The 16,311-nt window shown below is 47.0% G+C and overlaps 1 protein-coding gene across 1 annotated transcript in view; it reads left to right on the top strand.

Moving 5' to 3' along the window:
* The first annotated feature begins 637 nt into the window (after positions 1–637).
* Positions 638–16,311, top strand: part of LOC123153479 (uncharacterized) — a 36,365-nt gene continuing 20,691 nt past the window's right edge. The window contains exon 1 of the mRNA XM_044572585.1: positions 638–805. Coding sequence (XP_044428520.1) covers positions 638–805 — 168 coding nt within the window. The remainder of the gene's footprint in view (positions 806–16,311) is intronic.

A 16,311-nucleotide genomic window follows, 5' to 3' on the forward strand; every position in this document is an offset into this window, starting at 1 on the left:
ACCTGTGAAACTAAAATCAACGGACTAAAACACCATTTTTTGCACCTACACATACAGCTGAACTTCAGAATATGTGCATGCGTGCTCGGTCGATGCGCTAATGGAGCAAAGTGCATGCGTGCTGGAGGAGGGCGCGTCATAGCAGAGGGCAGGTCGCACCAGAGGGGAGGGCAGGCCACGCCGGAGCAAAGTGAAGGTCGCACCAGAGTGGTGAACCTCTCTCACATAGAGGCGGAGGGGAGGGAAGGCCATGACCGGCGGCGCGCGTCGCCGGGTGCTGTCGTCGTCGGGATCCCGGGCTGCGGATGTAGGGATCATGGCATGCGGGGGTTGAATCATGGAGCGCAAATGCTTGGTGCGGCGGGCGCATGGAGAAGGTGCGGGCGACGCGAGGTGGCACTCATCGGCGTCGCGGCACGGCCGCGGTGGCGGGATCCAGCGGTTGGGCGCACGGCCGCGGCGGTGGGATACGACAGTTGGGGGGCAGGGCCACGACGACGGGATCCGGTGATTTGAGGTGGGGCAGGCCATGGGAGGCGCTTGGAGGTGAGGATGGGGGCGCGGCAGCGGGGTTCTCTGTGGAGGGCGTGCGCCGGTGTGGGGATCGGGGATCGGGGGAGGTGGCTCGGTGCGGGGCATGCGGGGGTGGCCGGGGAGGGAGGCGGTGGTGGCTTCGCGGGCCGGGGAGGGAGGCGGCGGTGGCTACGCGGGGGGAGGAAGGCGGTGGTCGCACCAGCAAGGGAGGGAGGCGGCGGTGGCCGAGCCGGCCAAGGAGGGAGGCAATGGTGGCGGCGTGATGCAGATTGTAGGAGAGGGGAGATGGGATCGGGGAGAGGAGGCGATCGTGGGGTGATTGGTCAGGGGTGGGTGGAGATTGTTTTTTTCCTTTTTTTCGTCCACGGTAGCGATTCGGGACTTCGGGAGCATCCGTCGCCTCATCCAAATAACTATTCTAATCCTGGGATTAGAATAGTGTTGTCCTATATATATATATAGGGTGGGTCTATTCTAATAACACCCTTTAGAGTCTTATTCTAATAACAGTCGGTTTATTCTGCTAATACCCACCCCCATCCCGTGCCCCCGAACCCCACCTTCTTGGCTTCTTCCCTCCCGAACCCCCGCTCCCCCACCTTCTTCCCCGCCAGGGCATCGCGCCACCAGAAGCCCCGCTCCCCCATCTTCTTCCCCGCCAGGGCGCCGTGCCACCAGAACCCCCGCTCGCCCACTTTTTTCCCTACCCGGGCCCCTGTGCTGCCGGAAACCCCGCTCCCCACCTTCTTCCCGGCACTGACGCTGCCAGAACCCCCACGACCCACCCGCACTTTCTTTCCCCACCCCGACTCCAACCCACACCCTCTGCCTCCTTCCACAGCGCCGGCGACCACCCACAGCCGCCAAATCCGGCCGCCCCTACCCACCCCCGCCTTCTTGCAGCGCCGCCGGAGCACAAGACCCTAGCCGCCCCGGCCACGCACCGCCACCACGCCGTAGGATCCCACGCCACGGGATCCCGCTGCCGACCACCTTCGGATCCAGCGATCCCCGACCACGACCCCGCACCGCCCTCCACCTCGCACGCCGGATCCGGGCCGTTGCGGAAGGCACCGAACCCCTGTCTTCCCCACCGCCCTCCTCCCTCCGGCGCCAGCCAGCGCCACGCCCGAACCTCCCCGTCTAGGCGACGGCAGCGATGTAGTGCTCCTCCGGTGAACTTGCAGAAGCCGGAACGAGCAGATCCGGCGGTCTCCGTCCTGGGGAAGGTGGTTGGCCTCTGCCCCCCTTTTCCACCCCCTACACTGTGGCAACACCACGAAGATGGCGCTCGGGTGCAGTGCGCATCTGCTCTTTGAGTTCTGAAGACGCGTGCGACAGCTCTCTGTCTTCGATTTTGCAGTGCACACAGGCAGTCCTACTGTACACCTCCACACCGAGCTCCTTCATCATTCCCCCCTCCGCCCTCTGCGCCCTGGGGTGTGGGCGGACGACCCGCGTCCTGCTGCCGCCGGTGAGGTTGCAGCTCACGTAGTGCACTTCAGTCCAGCATGCGGTTTCCATGTGCATTTTTATAGTGCGTATTGCTTTTTGTTGTGCCGGTGGGGATGTATGCATGTTCATGCATGTCCTGACCTGACGAGCTGCAGGTCCGCCACCTAGGTAAGAGCTCATCTCCTCTACAAGATCGACTCGGCAAGCACAAAACAAAATGGAAAAGTTCATAGAAGTCGGGTTCGTGCATTGCAGGTGTTTAAACCACCGAGACACTCGAGCAGCTTCCGTGCAGTGCTCTTTGGCGAGCGGTTCGGCCCGCACGTTCCCGTGCAGTGCGGCATGTGTGTTCGTGCAGTGCGGAAACATCGGTGTTGTATGTCGGCGGCAAGAGACAAGTATACTGCACTAGGGGTGGATGGCGTCATACTTTTTTTAGTTCGTTATAAGTGAAAAAATGCGGCTCAATTTGTCCTGTCACAGAGATTTTTATTTTATTTTATTAGAGGTTCGCACCTCTGTCCTATGCAGTTCCTTTTGTTTTGAAGAAAATAACATTCAAAGAAATGCAGCTCCAGAACAAAAATAACATTGCAAGAAGTTCAGTCCCTCTATTTCTACCTTGAGGTTCACTTTCTTCAACCAAAACAAATGGAGTTCTCTGTGGTCCAAAAGATGAACCTCACTAGCTCTCACCATGCAGCTCATATGCATTTGTAAAAAAGTTTAAAAAAAGGACAAAAAATGATATGGTTCAACGTTTCACTTAGACTCGTTTTGCATTTCACTTTTTCTCTTGATGTGGTTCACTTGGCCTTATCTCTGCGGTCCACTCTCGTTCATAAAAAAACAACTTATTCATAAAAATAAAATAGAAAAAAGAGTACAATAGCCATGCAGCTTGCTTGCCCGTCCGATGTAGTGCGGTTTTCATTCTGAAGTAGTGCAGTCGGCTGTATGATGCTATTCATCCTGTAAGTGCAAAAAAGATTGTTACGGAAGCGGAAAAAGGTAATGTGGTTTACTTCTTGGTAGTGTTGTGGTTCATTTACACCCGATGTGAAGTGCACTCTATTTTCTCGTCCTTGAACAAATTACGTTTGAATAAAAGAAACCATGCAGTTCTCTTACCCGTATGATGCGGTGCGGTTTTTCTGTCCTATGCAGTGCGGTTTTCAGTCGGATGAAGTACCCACGTCTATTTGGGTGTCGCGAAAAACACAGTGTCCGCATTTCGGTAAATTCGAAATTCCTCTTAAACCATAAAGAATTAGAGAGAGTGTTCAACATGAAAAAGTTGTGCCTCGTCGATATCTTTCCAACGGCGTATCGTTTGAATCATTCCGACCAGCGGTTTGTAAAAATTTCATGAAAAATGATCGCTGCCACTCGTCGTTTGCCGCACGATTTTCAAAATTAACTTAAAACCGTAATGAATCTCAAAAACATTTTAACATATGAAAGTTGCGCCTCGTCCATAGCTTTTCAATGGTATATTGCACGCCTCGGTTTGACAAACGGTTAGAAAACTAGAGCGAAAACATTACCGAAAATTTGAAAAAATTTGAAAAACAGAATTCCGCTATTTAGTAAATTTGAAACTGCTCTTAAACCGTAACGAATTAGAGAAAATAATAGATATGTAAAATATGCACCTCGACGATATCTATCCAACGGTGTATCATTTGCCTCATTCCGACAAGCGGTTTAGAAAAAAACGCGAAAAAACACACGCTGCCACTCTTTGTGGGCCACACCGTTTTTGAAACTGCTCTTAAACCGCGGGGAATCTCGAAAAGTGTTCAACATGGAAAAGTTGCGCCTAATCAGTAGCTTTCCAATGGTATATTACACGCGTCGATCCGATAAACAGTTAAAAAATTAGAGCGAAAATAGTACCGAAAAAATACTACGCGCAGTTTTTTCCGACGCGAAGTTCACTAGTCTCTATAATGCAGTGCTCTTGCTAAAGAAAGTGTAGTGCCCTCGCGTTGAGCATGCAGTGCGGAAGTGTTATCAGAATAGACAGGCTGTGTGTGTATGTGTGTGTGTGTGTGTGTGTGTGTGTGTATGCATATAGCAGTTGAACACGCAAGGAAAAGATGTCCACAAGCCGAGCGCGCCAACGAACGCGAGCAGAGCGTGCCGCACCGCCAAACGGCGAGCAGAGCTTGCCGAGGGACGCGAGCAGAGGCCGGCACAGTGATACATGGCAAATAAGACAAACTGTGCGAGTGATGTCGGAGACATCAAGAACGAATCAGGTTAGAGTTGCATGTGCGATACGTGGCATACAGTTGATCCATCCGAGCTGTTTGTGATGGAATAAGCTGTGTGTGTTGTGGGCAAACGCTTGCTGGTATATAACCTTAAATTTAACCAAAAAAGTGTTAATGCATGGTACAAAAATTGTATAACTGGAAACTATGTTCAAATACGAATCCAACTATATAATCTTTGGCGACATGCATTCGTATTTTATTAGTTAAATCCTACTTATAAACCAGGATGGGGTATACTAGGTAATTAAATCGCAAATGTTCTTTTTGTATTAACTGTATGTGTACGTGTCCTTTCGTCCTTCTCTCGCACGTCTTGTCACCCCGCTGCCGCAGACGGCTTACAGCGCAAGCTTGCGCAGCACGCGGGGGCATTCTTTTAGCCAAACGGTGGCTCGAAGTGGCGCCAATGAATCGTCGGTGATCCTGTTCCAGCGCAACCTCACAGGTTCCTGCGCAAGCTTCCCGCCCGACTCAGTGAAATCCCCCAAAATCCCAATGCTTACTGGCCTGCTATATAAACCCTCACGGCCGGCGAGTCCTGCGTCGCATTTTCCCCTCCCTCCCTGTAGCTTATCTCGTCTGCTTCTCCCCCAATCGCCAATGGCATCGGTCCATCGTCGTCGCTCAGCCACTCTGCCGTCATCAGAAGACAGCTCCAGCTAGGAGGCTACACCGCGGCGGCGGCGCAGTCCCCGGTGTAGTGTAGTGTGCGTGGTGTCCCTGTTGGGTGTGCACGGAACACCCACCACGCGCTCCACTGCCGCTGCCCGTCTGCAGCTGTTGCCGGCCGCCGTCACCACCACACCACCGTCGAAATCCTGGGCCATCGCCCGCTCCATCGCCGCGGCCCGAAGGCGGGAGGTGGCCGTCGTGGACGCCACCCCACTGCTAGCCATCGCCCGCTCCACCACCGCAGCCCGAAGGCAGGAGATGGCCGTCATGGCCGCCACCCCATCATCGGCCGCCGTGGCCGCTAGCCCACAGTCTACCGCCGGGATCATCACCCGCTCTGCCATCGCCGCCCGAATGAGGGAGGCGAGGTACAGGCCTGCACATTCGCCAGCGACCTTGCACGCTACATCGAGTTCCTGCGGGAGGAGGAGGGGCACCTCGTCGAGCATGCAAAGAGCCTTACCGCAACCGTGGCCGTAGCACACGCCTACGTAGAGGCGAGGAATCGGGAGATCTATGAGCAATCTGGCCGCTTCGAGAGGGATCGTCTGGGACGGCAGTGGGCGTACGAGCTGGCGAGCGTCGCTAAACGTGTAGCAGGGGTAGGCACCGTATTGCATTTGTCCAGCTCGTCGGTAGGCTCCTCCTCCTCCTCTACCTCTTACTGAGCGCGCTCGGCAGAGGAGAGGCTGCCGGAAGTAGCACAAAGCCCCTCTATAGTAGTAGTATTTAGGGGCTATTTTGTTCAGTTCATCTGACTATAGATGTGTGGTGGAACTGTATAACGTACTTAAAATTAGCTAGTATATATAGTTGAACTAGCTATTTCAGTACGTGGTTGGCAACAATTGGGTAAAAGTTTGGTCGGTTCAGCTGTCGAGTTGAACTGTTTGTATAAATTAAGAATGACTAATTAATCTATGAATGAAATATATGCTTAATTACTGAATTTTAGTTGCAAAAATTAGATGATGCTAGTGATTTTTAATTGCATATTTTGACAAATCTCAGTGTTACAAGGATTGACAAATGGCAATGTTACTAGATCAACAAATGTCAATCTTTCCAGTTTGACAAATGGCAACATACCCAATATGACAGATGCAAATCTTACCAAATTGTTTGTGCGTGATTGCACACGGGTCATCCAGAACAACCTTTTGTGTTGAAGGGATGTACAAATCCTGCGCTGTGAATTTTCCCTCGATTTAAGGGGGAAGACCATAGCTCTCACTTTGCATACGGGTGTTCTATCTAAAACGTTTGCGATCAAGAGTTGCAGAAATCCTGCTCGACACATTTTCTCTTGGCTTCCTAGGGAAGTTGTCGGTTTGCATATGGGTGTTCTAACTAAAATGTTTGCAATCCAGAGCTGCACAAATCCTGCTAGGCACATTTTCCCTTGGCTTCCTGGGGAAGTTGTCGGTTTTGCATACGAGTGTTCTAACTAAAACGTTTGTGATGAGTGTTTTATATTTAAAAACTGTATTAAACTACTGCTTGGGTACCATTAATGGAGAGGATGCGAGCAAGGCGGGCGACCATGGAAGTCAAAGGGCTCACTTCTCGATGAGCATGCGCGGCGTACAGCTTGCACGCTTCCTGGTGAGCCTCCGCATTGGAGTACAGCTTGCACGCCTCCTGTTTAGTCACGCACGCAAGCACATGTCCGCACGGCACCTCCTAGCCATTAAAAGAGTGAGGCGTGGCGTCACGTGAATGGTTAATAGAACACACACAATTTAAATTATACAAAATGTTTGAGATGTTACAGTGGCAGCTATTTGTTTCAAAATACCTTTGTTGGTTGTTATTCGAGTGCGCCTTCTCTTAAAATGGACACGAAAAATACCGCAGCATGTTGGGTGCCATTCCATTATAGCATGCCAAGTTTCATAAATTTCAAACGAGTTTGGATTTACTAGAATTTAAAAACAAAGTATCTCAACGTTTTGCCAGCAATCAACAGCGCCCTGGTGTTTGAAATTCATTCCCATTTCTTGCATGAGACCTAAGCATGCACTGAAGGACATAGATTTAATTTTTCAACCAATTTATATGCACTGGAGCCTGTGCATGTAGTTCAAATTTGAATTATGCACATAAAATGCCTAGAAAACCCAGTTAATGTATAAAAATGTCCAAACGAACCCCGAAAAAATCCAAAATTAAACACGACACTCCTGTTGTTCTATGTTGACATTAGAAAAATTTTGAAAGCAATAAGAGGCAATGGATATCGTTTCCTTCCCAAAGGTGGCACGTTCCCTACCGAAATCACGCTTGTTGTGAGAAGCTTTAGTTTGTGAGAAGCTTATACCCAAACTTGCCCCAAATGGGACAAATTTTTTACCACGGCATGTTGATGCCACTCCATGATAGCATGCCAAGTTTCATGAATTTCAGACGAGTTTTGGGTTTACTAGAATTTTAAAACCAAGTGTCTCAATGTTTGCGGCCGACTGACGGTGGCAGGGTGTTTGACATTCATTCCCATTTCTTGCATGGGACGTAAGCATGCACCAAAGGACACAGATTTGATTTTTCAACCAATTTATATGCACTGGAGCATGTGCATGTAGTTCAAATTTGAATTATGCACATAAAATGCCTAGAAAACCCAGTTAATGTATAAAAATGTCCATACGAACCCTGAAAAATTCCAAAATTGAACACAACACTCCTGTTGTTCTATGTTAACACTAGAAAAATATGGAGAGCAATAAGAGGCAACGAATATCGTTTCATCCTCAAAGGTGACACGTTCCCTACCGAAACCATCCCGCTTGTTGTGAGAAGCTCTGGTTTGTGAGAAGCTTATACCCAAACCTGCCCCAAATGGGACAATTTTTTACCACGGCGTGTTGATGCCGCACCATGATAGCATGCCAAGTCTCATGAATTTCAGACGAGTTTTGGATTTACTAGAATTTAAAAACCAAGTATCTCAATGTTTGCGACTGAGTGACGGTGGTAGGGTGTTTGAAATTCATTCTCATTTCTTGCATGGGACGTAAGCATGCACCGAAGGACACAAATTTGATTTTTCAACCAATTTATATGCACTAGAGCATGTGCATGTAGTTCAAATTAGAATCATGCACCTGAAATGCCTACAAAACCAAGTTAATGTATAAAAACGTCCAAACAAACCCTAAATAATTCCAATTTTTTTGACGACACACATATAGTTGCATGTTCACCGCAGATAAAAGTTCTAGCAATTCAAACACCATCCTTTGCAGCTATTACCCCATTACGTAATTCATATCAAGACAAAAAATCAAATAGACCGCACAAAGTTTATTATCACCAACCATGTGAGATGCAACACAGAAGAGCATCGTCAGTGTATAGTACGCCTATGGCTTACGCGAGAAGGTGCGTTGGCTACAGTCCACAACCGGTGTGTCAAGCACACTAGCTCACTCCCCAAATATCATTTCACTATTCAATTGTCGTCGCTGAAAGATGGGGACGTGGACCCGCGTCATGAGGTCAACTTCGGCGGCCCACTCCAGCGAGAGCGCGGCCGCAGCCGCCACGCGCGTGCTAACAAGCTTCGTGAGGGTGAGCGCAATCTGCATTCGGGCGGCCACGACAGCCCAAATGGCCATTGTTGCTTCTCAGGCGGCGGCAGCATCTGCCTCGGGGATAGCAACTGGCGAGAGCGGCACAATAGCTGTCTATTCCGCAGTGGTGTCCTTAGCCCTGATGGAGGCCGCCCACGACCATGTCGAGGCCGTCCATGCCCAGCTCGTGGCAGTCACCGCACAAATCGAAGGAAGCTTCTTTGACAACGGTTGACAACCCACGATCGAAGAGTTGGCAATCGCCGAGAGAGTTTGAGTAGCCGTCCGTTCCTGCGCGGTATATCTTGCCATGACGGAACCCGCCAAAGCCCAGATCACGGATGCCCACGCCCACCTCGTGGCGGCCTATTTTAAATATATGGAAGACGCAGATGGCGAGATGCTTGTTGAGTATGGTGCAATTGATGCCATGGAGCCCCTTCCCCAGGAGACCGTCGGGCGTGAGCTGGACATGGAGGCCGCGGCGGAGATCGACGAGCACCAGCCTTAGTAGTACTCATTGTTTTGTTTAATTAAGAGCGTCAATCTTTAATTTGTTAGAGTAATGTTAGGTCAGCTAGCTCTGTTTAATTACCGAACTTTCTCGATTAAGAAGTGTGGTATGTTGTAGTCTCCTTTGTGTACCCAAATTATGCAATGATGTGGATGACCACTGTAACCAGGGAAATTCGAACCAAAATTTTTGACGTTCAAACTCATCACACACGGGTTAAGCTATCTGAATCGTTTGTGATGTTCACATATCGTACACAGTTCTGAATAAGGGACCGTGTCTGATGACACTTTGCGCGCCAGTTTTTTCGCTGAAGCGATTCCAAAATTTCGGCTTCCGTGGAAATATCTACCTCCCTGCCCCCTCCCCCTTATCAAAAGCCACATTTCCCCTATTTTCACCTTCCTTTTCCAAGTTGAAACCTTCACTCCTTGTTTGCAGCGCCGCCTCCTCGCCGGCGACCCTCTTTCACACTGCTCGGACTCGCCTATCCACGTAGGTAATCCACACCCGACCCCCATCCTCCACCTCCTTCCACATCCCACATGCCTCAACCGCCGGTGTGACACCTTCCACCCAAATCACCGACCCCTCCACCAAATAAGCACCGCCCTAAGCCATGGTGCGCGTAGTATAGCCAGGATCTCAATGAGAATTTGGTAGTGGAGAAGCAAATCGCGGCCGCACGCACGGATGAGGTCGCGATGGCTGCCATGCATGTCGACCCCCAGATCTTGGAGGATCACCTCACTGTCGAGCCACTGTTGACGCCTCGCGCCGACGACGTGACGCGGTTGGCTGTTTGGTTCAATTTTGCAATGCGATTGTGACGCCCCAAGACCAATGCTCCAAACGCCTTCCATGTTTTTCGTTATCATCGTGTGTATTTATTTGTTGATTTTAGTTGTTCATCCTTCTTTCCGGAGTTCCAAGTTTTCTCGGTTATACCATTGCGAAGCTCCATCTAATCGATGCAAGGATTCATCTTATTATTTTCAAGCTTCTTTTCCTTGCGACCTTCTTTTTATCTATCCGGGGTTTTTCGAGAGTTTCTACATGGTGGCTCATCAAGGATTCTTTTCATTCTTCAACTGTTCTTCGAGATCTCTCTCGAAGTTAAGATCCGCCAAGCTATGCTCTCAAATAAACATGGTGCTCAACACATGTCTTGTTTTGAGGAGTTCAAGTATTCTTCTTCTTGCATTCCGAAGTACAATTCTTTCTCTCTCATCTTTTGAGGTGGTATTATGTCATTTTGACAGTTTCCTTCATGTTTCGCGATTCACATGTTGTCAAGTTTTGCTTCTTTTCTACCGGAGTGCTTCCTGCATCCTCTCATTCTCATTCCTTTCTTATTTCTGTTTCAACCGGAGTGGTTACTTATCCTTCCTTGATGCTGGAGTTTTTCATTCATGTCTTTGCAACCCCAGGATTTTTCCAATGTTCCTTGTTCCTTTTTTTCTAACAGGGTGTTTTCAGCTTCGTTCATCTCCGTTGTATTCTTTCTTTCCAGTTGTTCAACTTCTCAAGGTTCATTGGTTTCACTCGCTTGTCGAAGAAGCAACTTACTTTTACCTCTTCTCTTCCTCTTCCACTTCTCTCCGGTGCCATCCTTAGATCTTGGGACGAGATCTCTTGTAAGTGGAGGAGTGTTGTGATGCCCCAAGACCGACGCTCCAGACGCCTTCCATGTTTTTCGTTATCGTCATGTGTATTTATTTGTTTGCTGCATTGCTTCATGTCATCATGTGCATTGCATCATGTCTTTTCTCTTTTTTAAACTCAACTAAATAAATTGCATGGATCTTTGATCTATTTAAATCGAGAGAATTCACATGGTGATTTCAATTTATAACCTATCCTCCCAATATTTTAGGGAGCTACAATAAATATTCCATTCGTATAGAGTCAACCCAAATAAACTTGCATTTTAAATCTCTCCCATTTCCAGATTCTGCATTTCTTACCATTCTACATAAATGTTCAGATTCTGCCCATAAATCGTGCTATGGGGCTACCAGTAAAATCTCATCTCTTTTGGCCTCTCTTTAAATTGCTTCCAAATTCAAACAGCCTGAGTTTTATTCAAACTTATTCGAGTTGTATCTTCTAAACCCCTATCCAACCATTTTCATTAAACATTCTATATATTTTGTCTCCACAAAAATATGTCACTTGTTGGGATTCCATATTGAAATTGCAACTATCCCTAGGTGGTTTTGGTAATTCATAACAACATATAGCTCATTGAGCTAATGCTATTCCAAGATGATTGTTTCAGGAAAGCTCAATGATTGGCATGTCATGGATGTGAAAGTGGAACCCTCAAAATGCTAAGGACAAAGGATTGGCTCAAGCTCAAAAGCTCAAGACTCTTCATTTTATATTTTAGTGATCCAAGATCACATTGAGTCCTTAGGAAAAGCCAATACTATCAAGGAGGGATGAGGTGTTGCTTAATGAGCCTCTTGCTTCATGTGCTTAATGATATGCTCCAAAATCCTCAACTACTTTCCCATATCCACATATGACCTAGACCCTAAGCCAAACTCGGTCCTACCTATTCTTCCTATCCGGTGCCACCGAGTTTCACTTGTCATAAGCCACTGCCAATATACTCTTTGCATGCTTGCTTGAATTGTGTGATGATTGCTTGACTTGTCCTAAAATAGCTAAAATCTGCCAAGAACTAAAATTGGGAAAAGGTTAAGTTTTTATTTGGTCAAGTAGTCTAATCACCCCCCCTCTAGACATACTTTCGATCCTACAAGTGGTATCAGAGCTTTGGTCTCCATTTGCTTGATCTCCATAGCTTTTGGTGGTCATAGCCTTGGTTTCACAACCTAGGAGAGTATGGCGTCTAGCGAGGGAAAATTATCACCGTAGAGGTCCTTACTTTGATGGTACTAATTTTGCTAGTTGGAAGCATAAAATGAAAATGCATATTCTTGGACATAACCCCGCCGTTTGGGCTATTGTGTGTGTTGGTTTGCAAGGTGACTTCTTTGATGGGAGAGAACCAAACCGTGAAGCTACCGCGGATGAGTTGAAGATGTTGCAATACAATGCTCAAGCTTGTGATATTCTCTTCAACGGATTGTGCCCCGAAGAATTCAACAAAATCAGCCGCCTTGAGAATGTAAAGGAAATTTGGGACACTTTGATTGATATGCACGAAGGTACCGACTCCGTCAAGGAATCCAAGTTGGATGTGCTTCAAAGCCAACTTGACAAGTTCAAGATGAAGGATGGTGAAGGTGTCGCTGAAATGTACTCTAGGCTTGCTCTCATCACAAATGAGATTGCCGGCTTGGGAAGTGAAGAGATGACCGATAGATTCATCATCAAGAAGATCCTAAGAGCCTTGGATGGAAAATATGATACCGTGTGCACATTGATCCAAATGATGCCAATTACAAAGATCTCAAGCCAACGGAGGTGATTGGGAGAATTGTTGCTCATGAGATGTCACTTAAGGATAAAGAGGAACTTCACAACAAATCAAGTGGTGCCTATAAAGCCTCATGTGAAGCCCCTACATCATCAAGTGAAAAACAAGACTTCAATGAAGAATTGAGCTTAATGGTGAAGAACTTCAACAAGTTCTACAAGAGTAAGCAAAGATATAAGCTCCAAGTCAAGGTCCTACAATGACAAAAGATCTTCTAGTCGAGAGCGAAACTGTTACAATTGTGGAAGACTCGGACACTGTTCCAATGAGTGTACGGCTCCCTACAAGAGAAGAGAAGATTCTCCAAAAAGAAGAAGCAAAGGATCACCACCAAGAGAGAGAAGGAGTAGAGATGATCGTTATGAATGAAGATACTCACGGAGAAGCAAGGATTCGGAAAGGAAGGAAAAATCATCAAGGAGCTACACAAGACGAAGACATCAAGCTCATGTTGGTGAATGGGTATCCGACTCCGACAGCCACTCCGAGAGAAGTTATCACTCCGACTCCGAAGATACTCAAGATGAAGGTGTTGCCGGTCTAGCACTTGTGTCAACCAACTCCTACGATATATTTGACTCACCAAATGAAGGAATTGGAAGATGCTTCATGGCCAAAGATCCTAAGGTAACACACCCCGAGTATGTTGATTTCAATAGTGATGAAGATGACTTGTTAGGTGATGATTTGCTTGGTGACAACTCTAGTGATGAATACTATGATGAAAGACCAATTAATCATACTAATCAAGATAAAACGAATGACAATGATAAGGAGAAGATTGAGGCTCTAACTAAATAACTAAAAACTCTTAAGTTAGCTCATGACACTATCTTCGAAGATCATCGAGAACTTTTAAGGGCTCATGAGAAACTACGCTTTGAAAAGCTCAATCTTGAGCAAGAGCATGAGTTCTTAAAGGCAATCAATGATGATCTCCGCAAGAAAAGTTCTTCTTACATTGCCAAGCGTTTACTCTTATCCACTTACAAGCCTCAAGTCAAGTCTAACAAGAAAGATTCTTCCTCTAGTAGTAACAATGATTATGCTAAATTCAATATTGTTGCTTCTAGTAGTTCTCTTGATTCCACTAATGATTCTCTTAGCCAAGTTACACTTGAGCAAGAAAATAGCTCATTGAAGGGAATTATAGAGAAAGGAGTGTACAAAAGCCTTGCCGGGAGTAAGCAATTCGAGGAAATTGTGCGCAAGCAAGGAATGCACCGGAAGAATCAAGGTGCTGGTTTTGAACGAAAGTTCAAAACCAATGGAGTTGAATGGGAAGAAGATCAATACCCCAAGACAAAGTTTGTCCCTCAATAAGAGAAGTATACTTCTTTCAAGGGGACACAAGCTCAAGATGATCTTCCACCACAAAACTACGAGCAAAAAGGCAAGGACAAGCTTCAAGAGGAAATTGATGCATTTGAAGAAGCTCCTAAGACCTTAGTCAAGTGGATTCCTAAGACTACTTCAAGTTCCACTTCATCAAGTACGACTACAACTCCAAGGATTCCCATCAAGATGATGTGGATTCAAAAGAAGAAGAACTAGAGAGTTCTTGAGGGTGACTCCGCCAACATACTTCACTCTTATCATTTTGGCAAGAACAAGTGCAATCAACTTCCACATCTTGCACTAGTTCAAGGAGTCACAAACCCTCTTGTTGGTAAGACAAGGGACAAGGTAACCTAAAAGTTTTCATGGACATCATCTTTTGTGTGCATCACTCTATGTCTATGGATATCCTTGTTTGTTCCTTGTGGGACTAACCCATGTAGGTATTGAAAGTGCAATTCACTCAAATGGATAGCTCCAAGAGATCTACATCAACATTGAGCATCCACATCTTCAATATCTACATGAAGTCATCATCGACAAAACCCAAGGTTAGTTCATCCCTCTTAGGGGGGATATCACATCTAGGGGGAGCTTTACTCTAAGACTTGAGCTAAAGCAACTCTAAAGATGTGAACACAACAATGCTTTATGTAAAAGTGGTAACCACACTTGAGCTTAAATGATGAGTATGACCTATGATCAAGTGTTCTCACTTGACTCCTAAGTCAATATACTCATATATAGATGACCTAGTCATCGCAAATTGCTTGAATAGATGCTAGAATTGGTTGTGCATGTCTTGCCACATATTTCATTTGCCATCTTATTGTGTGAGCATGCTGGTTGCATATTTTACTCATTCGAGGACATCCACTTGTTGCTTTGATTGTTCGGCTTTACCTTTTTTTTGCCAAGTGGATGGACAAGAATGCCTAAGAACCTCCTCTAGCTATCTATGCTTTTCTCGTCTCAAACTCTATTCATGCTGCATCACAAAATTTGATCAAGTCAGATTCGAACCACTCTGTGTGAGGAGCGCTCGGAGTCCCCGATTCGTCATAGACTTAAACTTCCAAAACCTCTTTATGATTCTCGGTCTGACCGATACTCCACTTTCGGTCCTACCGAGATCATTAAGTTGATCTAGGTTTTCGATCTCGGTGCAACCGATTTGAACCTTTCGGTCACACCGAGTTTCAATAACTGCACGTAGTTATGAATCTCGGTGCCACCGAGTTGTTCCACTCGGTCACACCGACAGGGTCGGGCTATATATAGTCATGGGCAAAATTTGGAAATTTCTCCGAACCCCTTCGCCCGCGCGATAGCCTGCTCTGCCCTCGAGGTCTCCAGATCATCTTCTCACCGCCAGCAGCCTCCAATCGCTGGTCTCCGTCGCCGTCAACGGGATTTCTGCCCCACCGTTGCCGCCGTAGCAAGTCCCCTGTGAACTAGGGTATGGACTTGATCTTTGTGCTATTCCTCAATCTGATTCCTAGCACATTGTGATCATATTGTTTCTAGCCACGTTTGATAAACTCCTATCCAGTCAAAACGCTCATAGATTAGGTTTGATTTGAAAATTCTAGGTTCAGGTCTCCGCCGAAACCATCTCGGACCCACCGAGTTGAAAAACTCGGTCCCACCGATTTGGCTTATGCCATTGCACAAGTGAGACTCGGTCTGACCGAGAATTACTTATCGGTGTGACTGATTTTTGAACTCAGTGAAACCCTAGCAGTCTCGGTGCCACCGAACTGTGACTCGGTCCTACCGAGTTCACTAGTTTAGGTTCCAAAACTGCTTCGGTATCACCGAGTTTGAAAGTCGGTAGATCCGAGATGATTTCAGTGGGAAACTAAAACTAGGTTTTTGAATTATTCTTTTGCAAAAATCTCTGCATTTTGTGATGCTCATCCACTCTATCTCCTCTATAATCTATTCACAGGGTCAGTAGTCAGTTTGCATCATGTCAGACCAGAGTGACAGCCAAAACTTGTCAGAGGAGCAAGTGCAGTTGAGTGAGGGCACTAGTCCCTCAAGTTCCTCAGATGATGGCAGCAGGAGCACACCCAGCAACCTTCCTACAGCTGCCACTAGGCAAAGGAAGAAGAAAACCTCAGATTCTGAAGATGAGGACTATGTGGCAGAGGAAGAGGCCACTTCCAAGAGAATTGAGCCAGCCCAAGGCACTAAGCCAGGTCTAAAGATCAAAAGGCCAGCAGGCAGGCAGCCCATGTCAAAGGCTAGAGCCTCGACTGAGAAGCCCACTTCCCAAGAGCCAGCTGCAGCTGAGGGCAAGAAAAGAAAGGAGAGGGTGAAAAAGACTATGGCTAGGGTGCTTGGCAAAGCTTCCATCATGGAAGAGGAAGAGGAAGAAGAGGCAGCTGCACCAGCGCCCAAGGCACCCAAGCTTATGGGAGATGCCATAAGGTCAGGGGGAGCTGCATCCAAGCCCAAGGAAGCACCTAAGGCTGCATCTAAGCCTAA

The sequence above is a fragment of the Triticum aestivum genome, chromosome 7A (genome assembly GCF_018294505.1).
Source record: "Triticum aestivum cultivar Chinese Spring chromosome 7A, IWGSC CS RefSeq v2.1, whole genome shotgun sequence".
NCBI classification, from domain to species: domain Eukaryota; kingdom Viridiplantae; phylum Streptophyta; class Magnoliopsida; order Poales; family Poaceae; genus Triticum; species Triticum aestivum.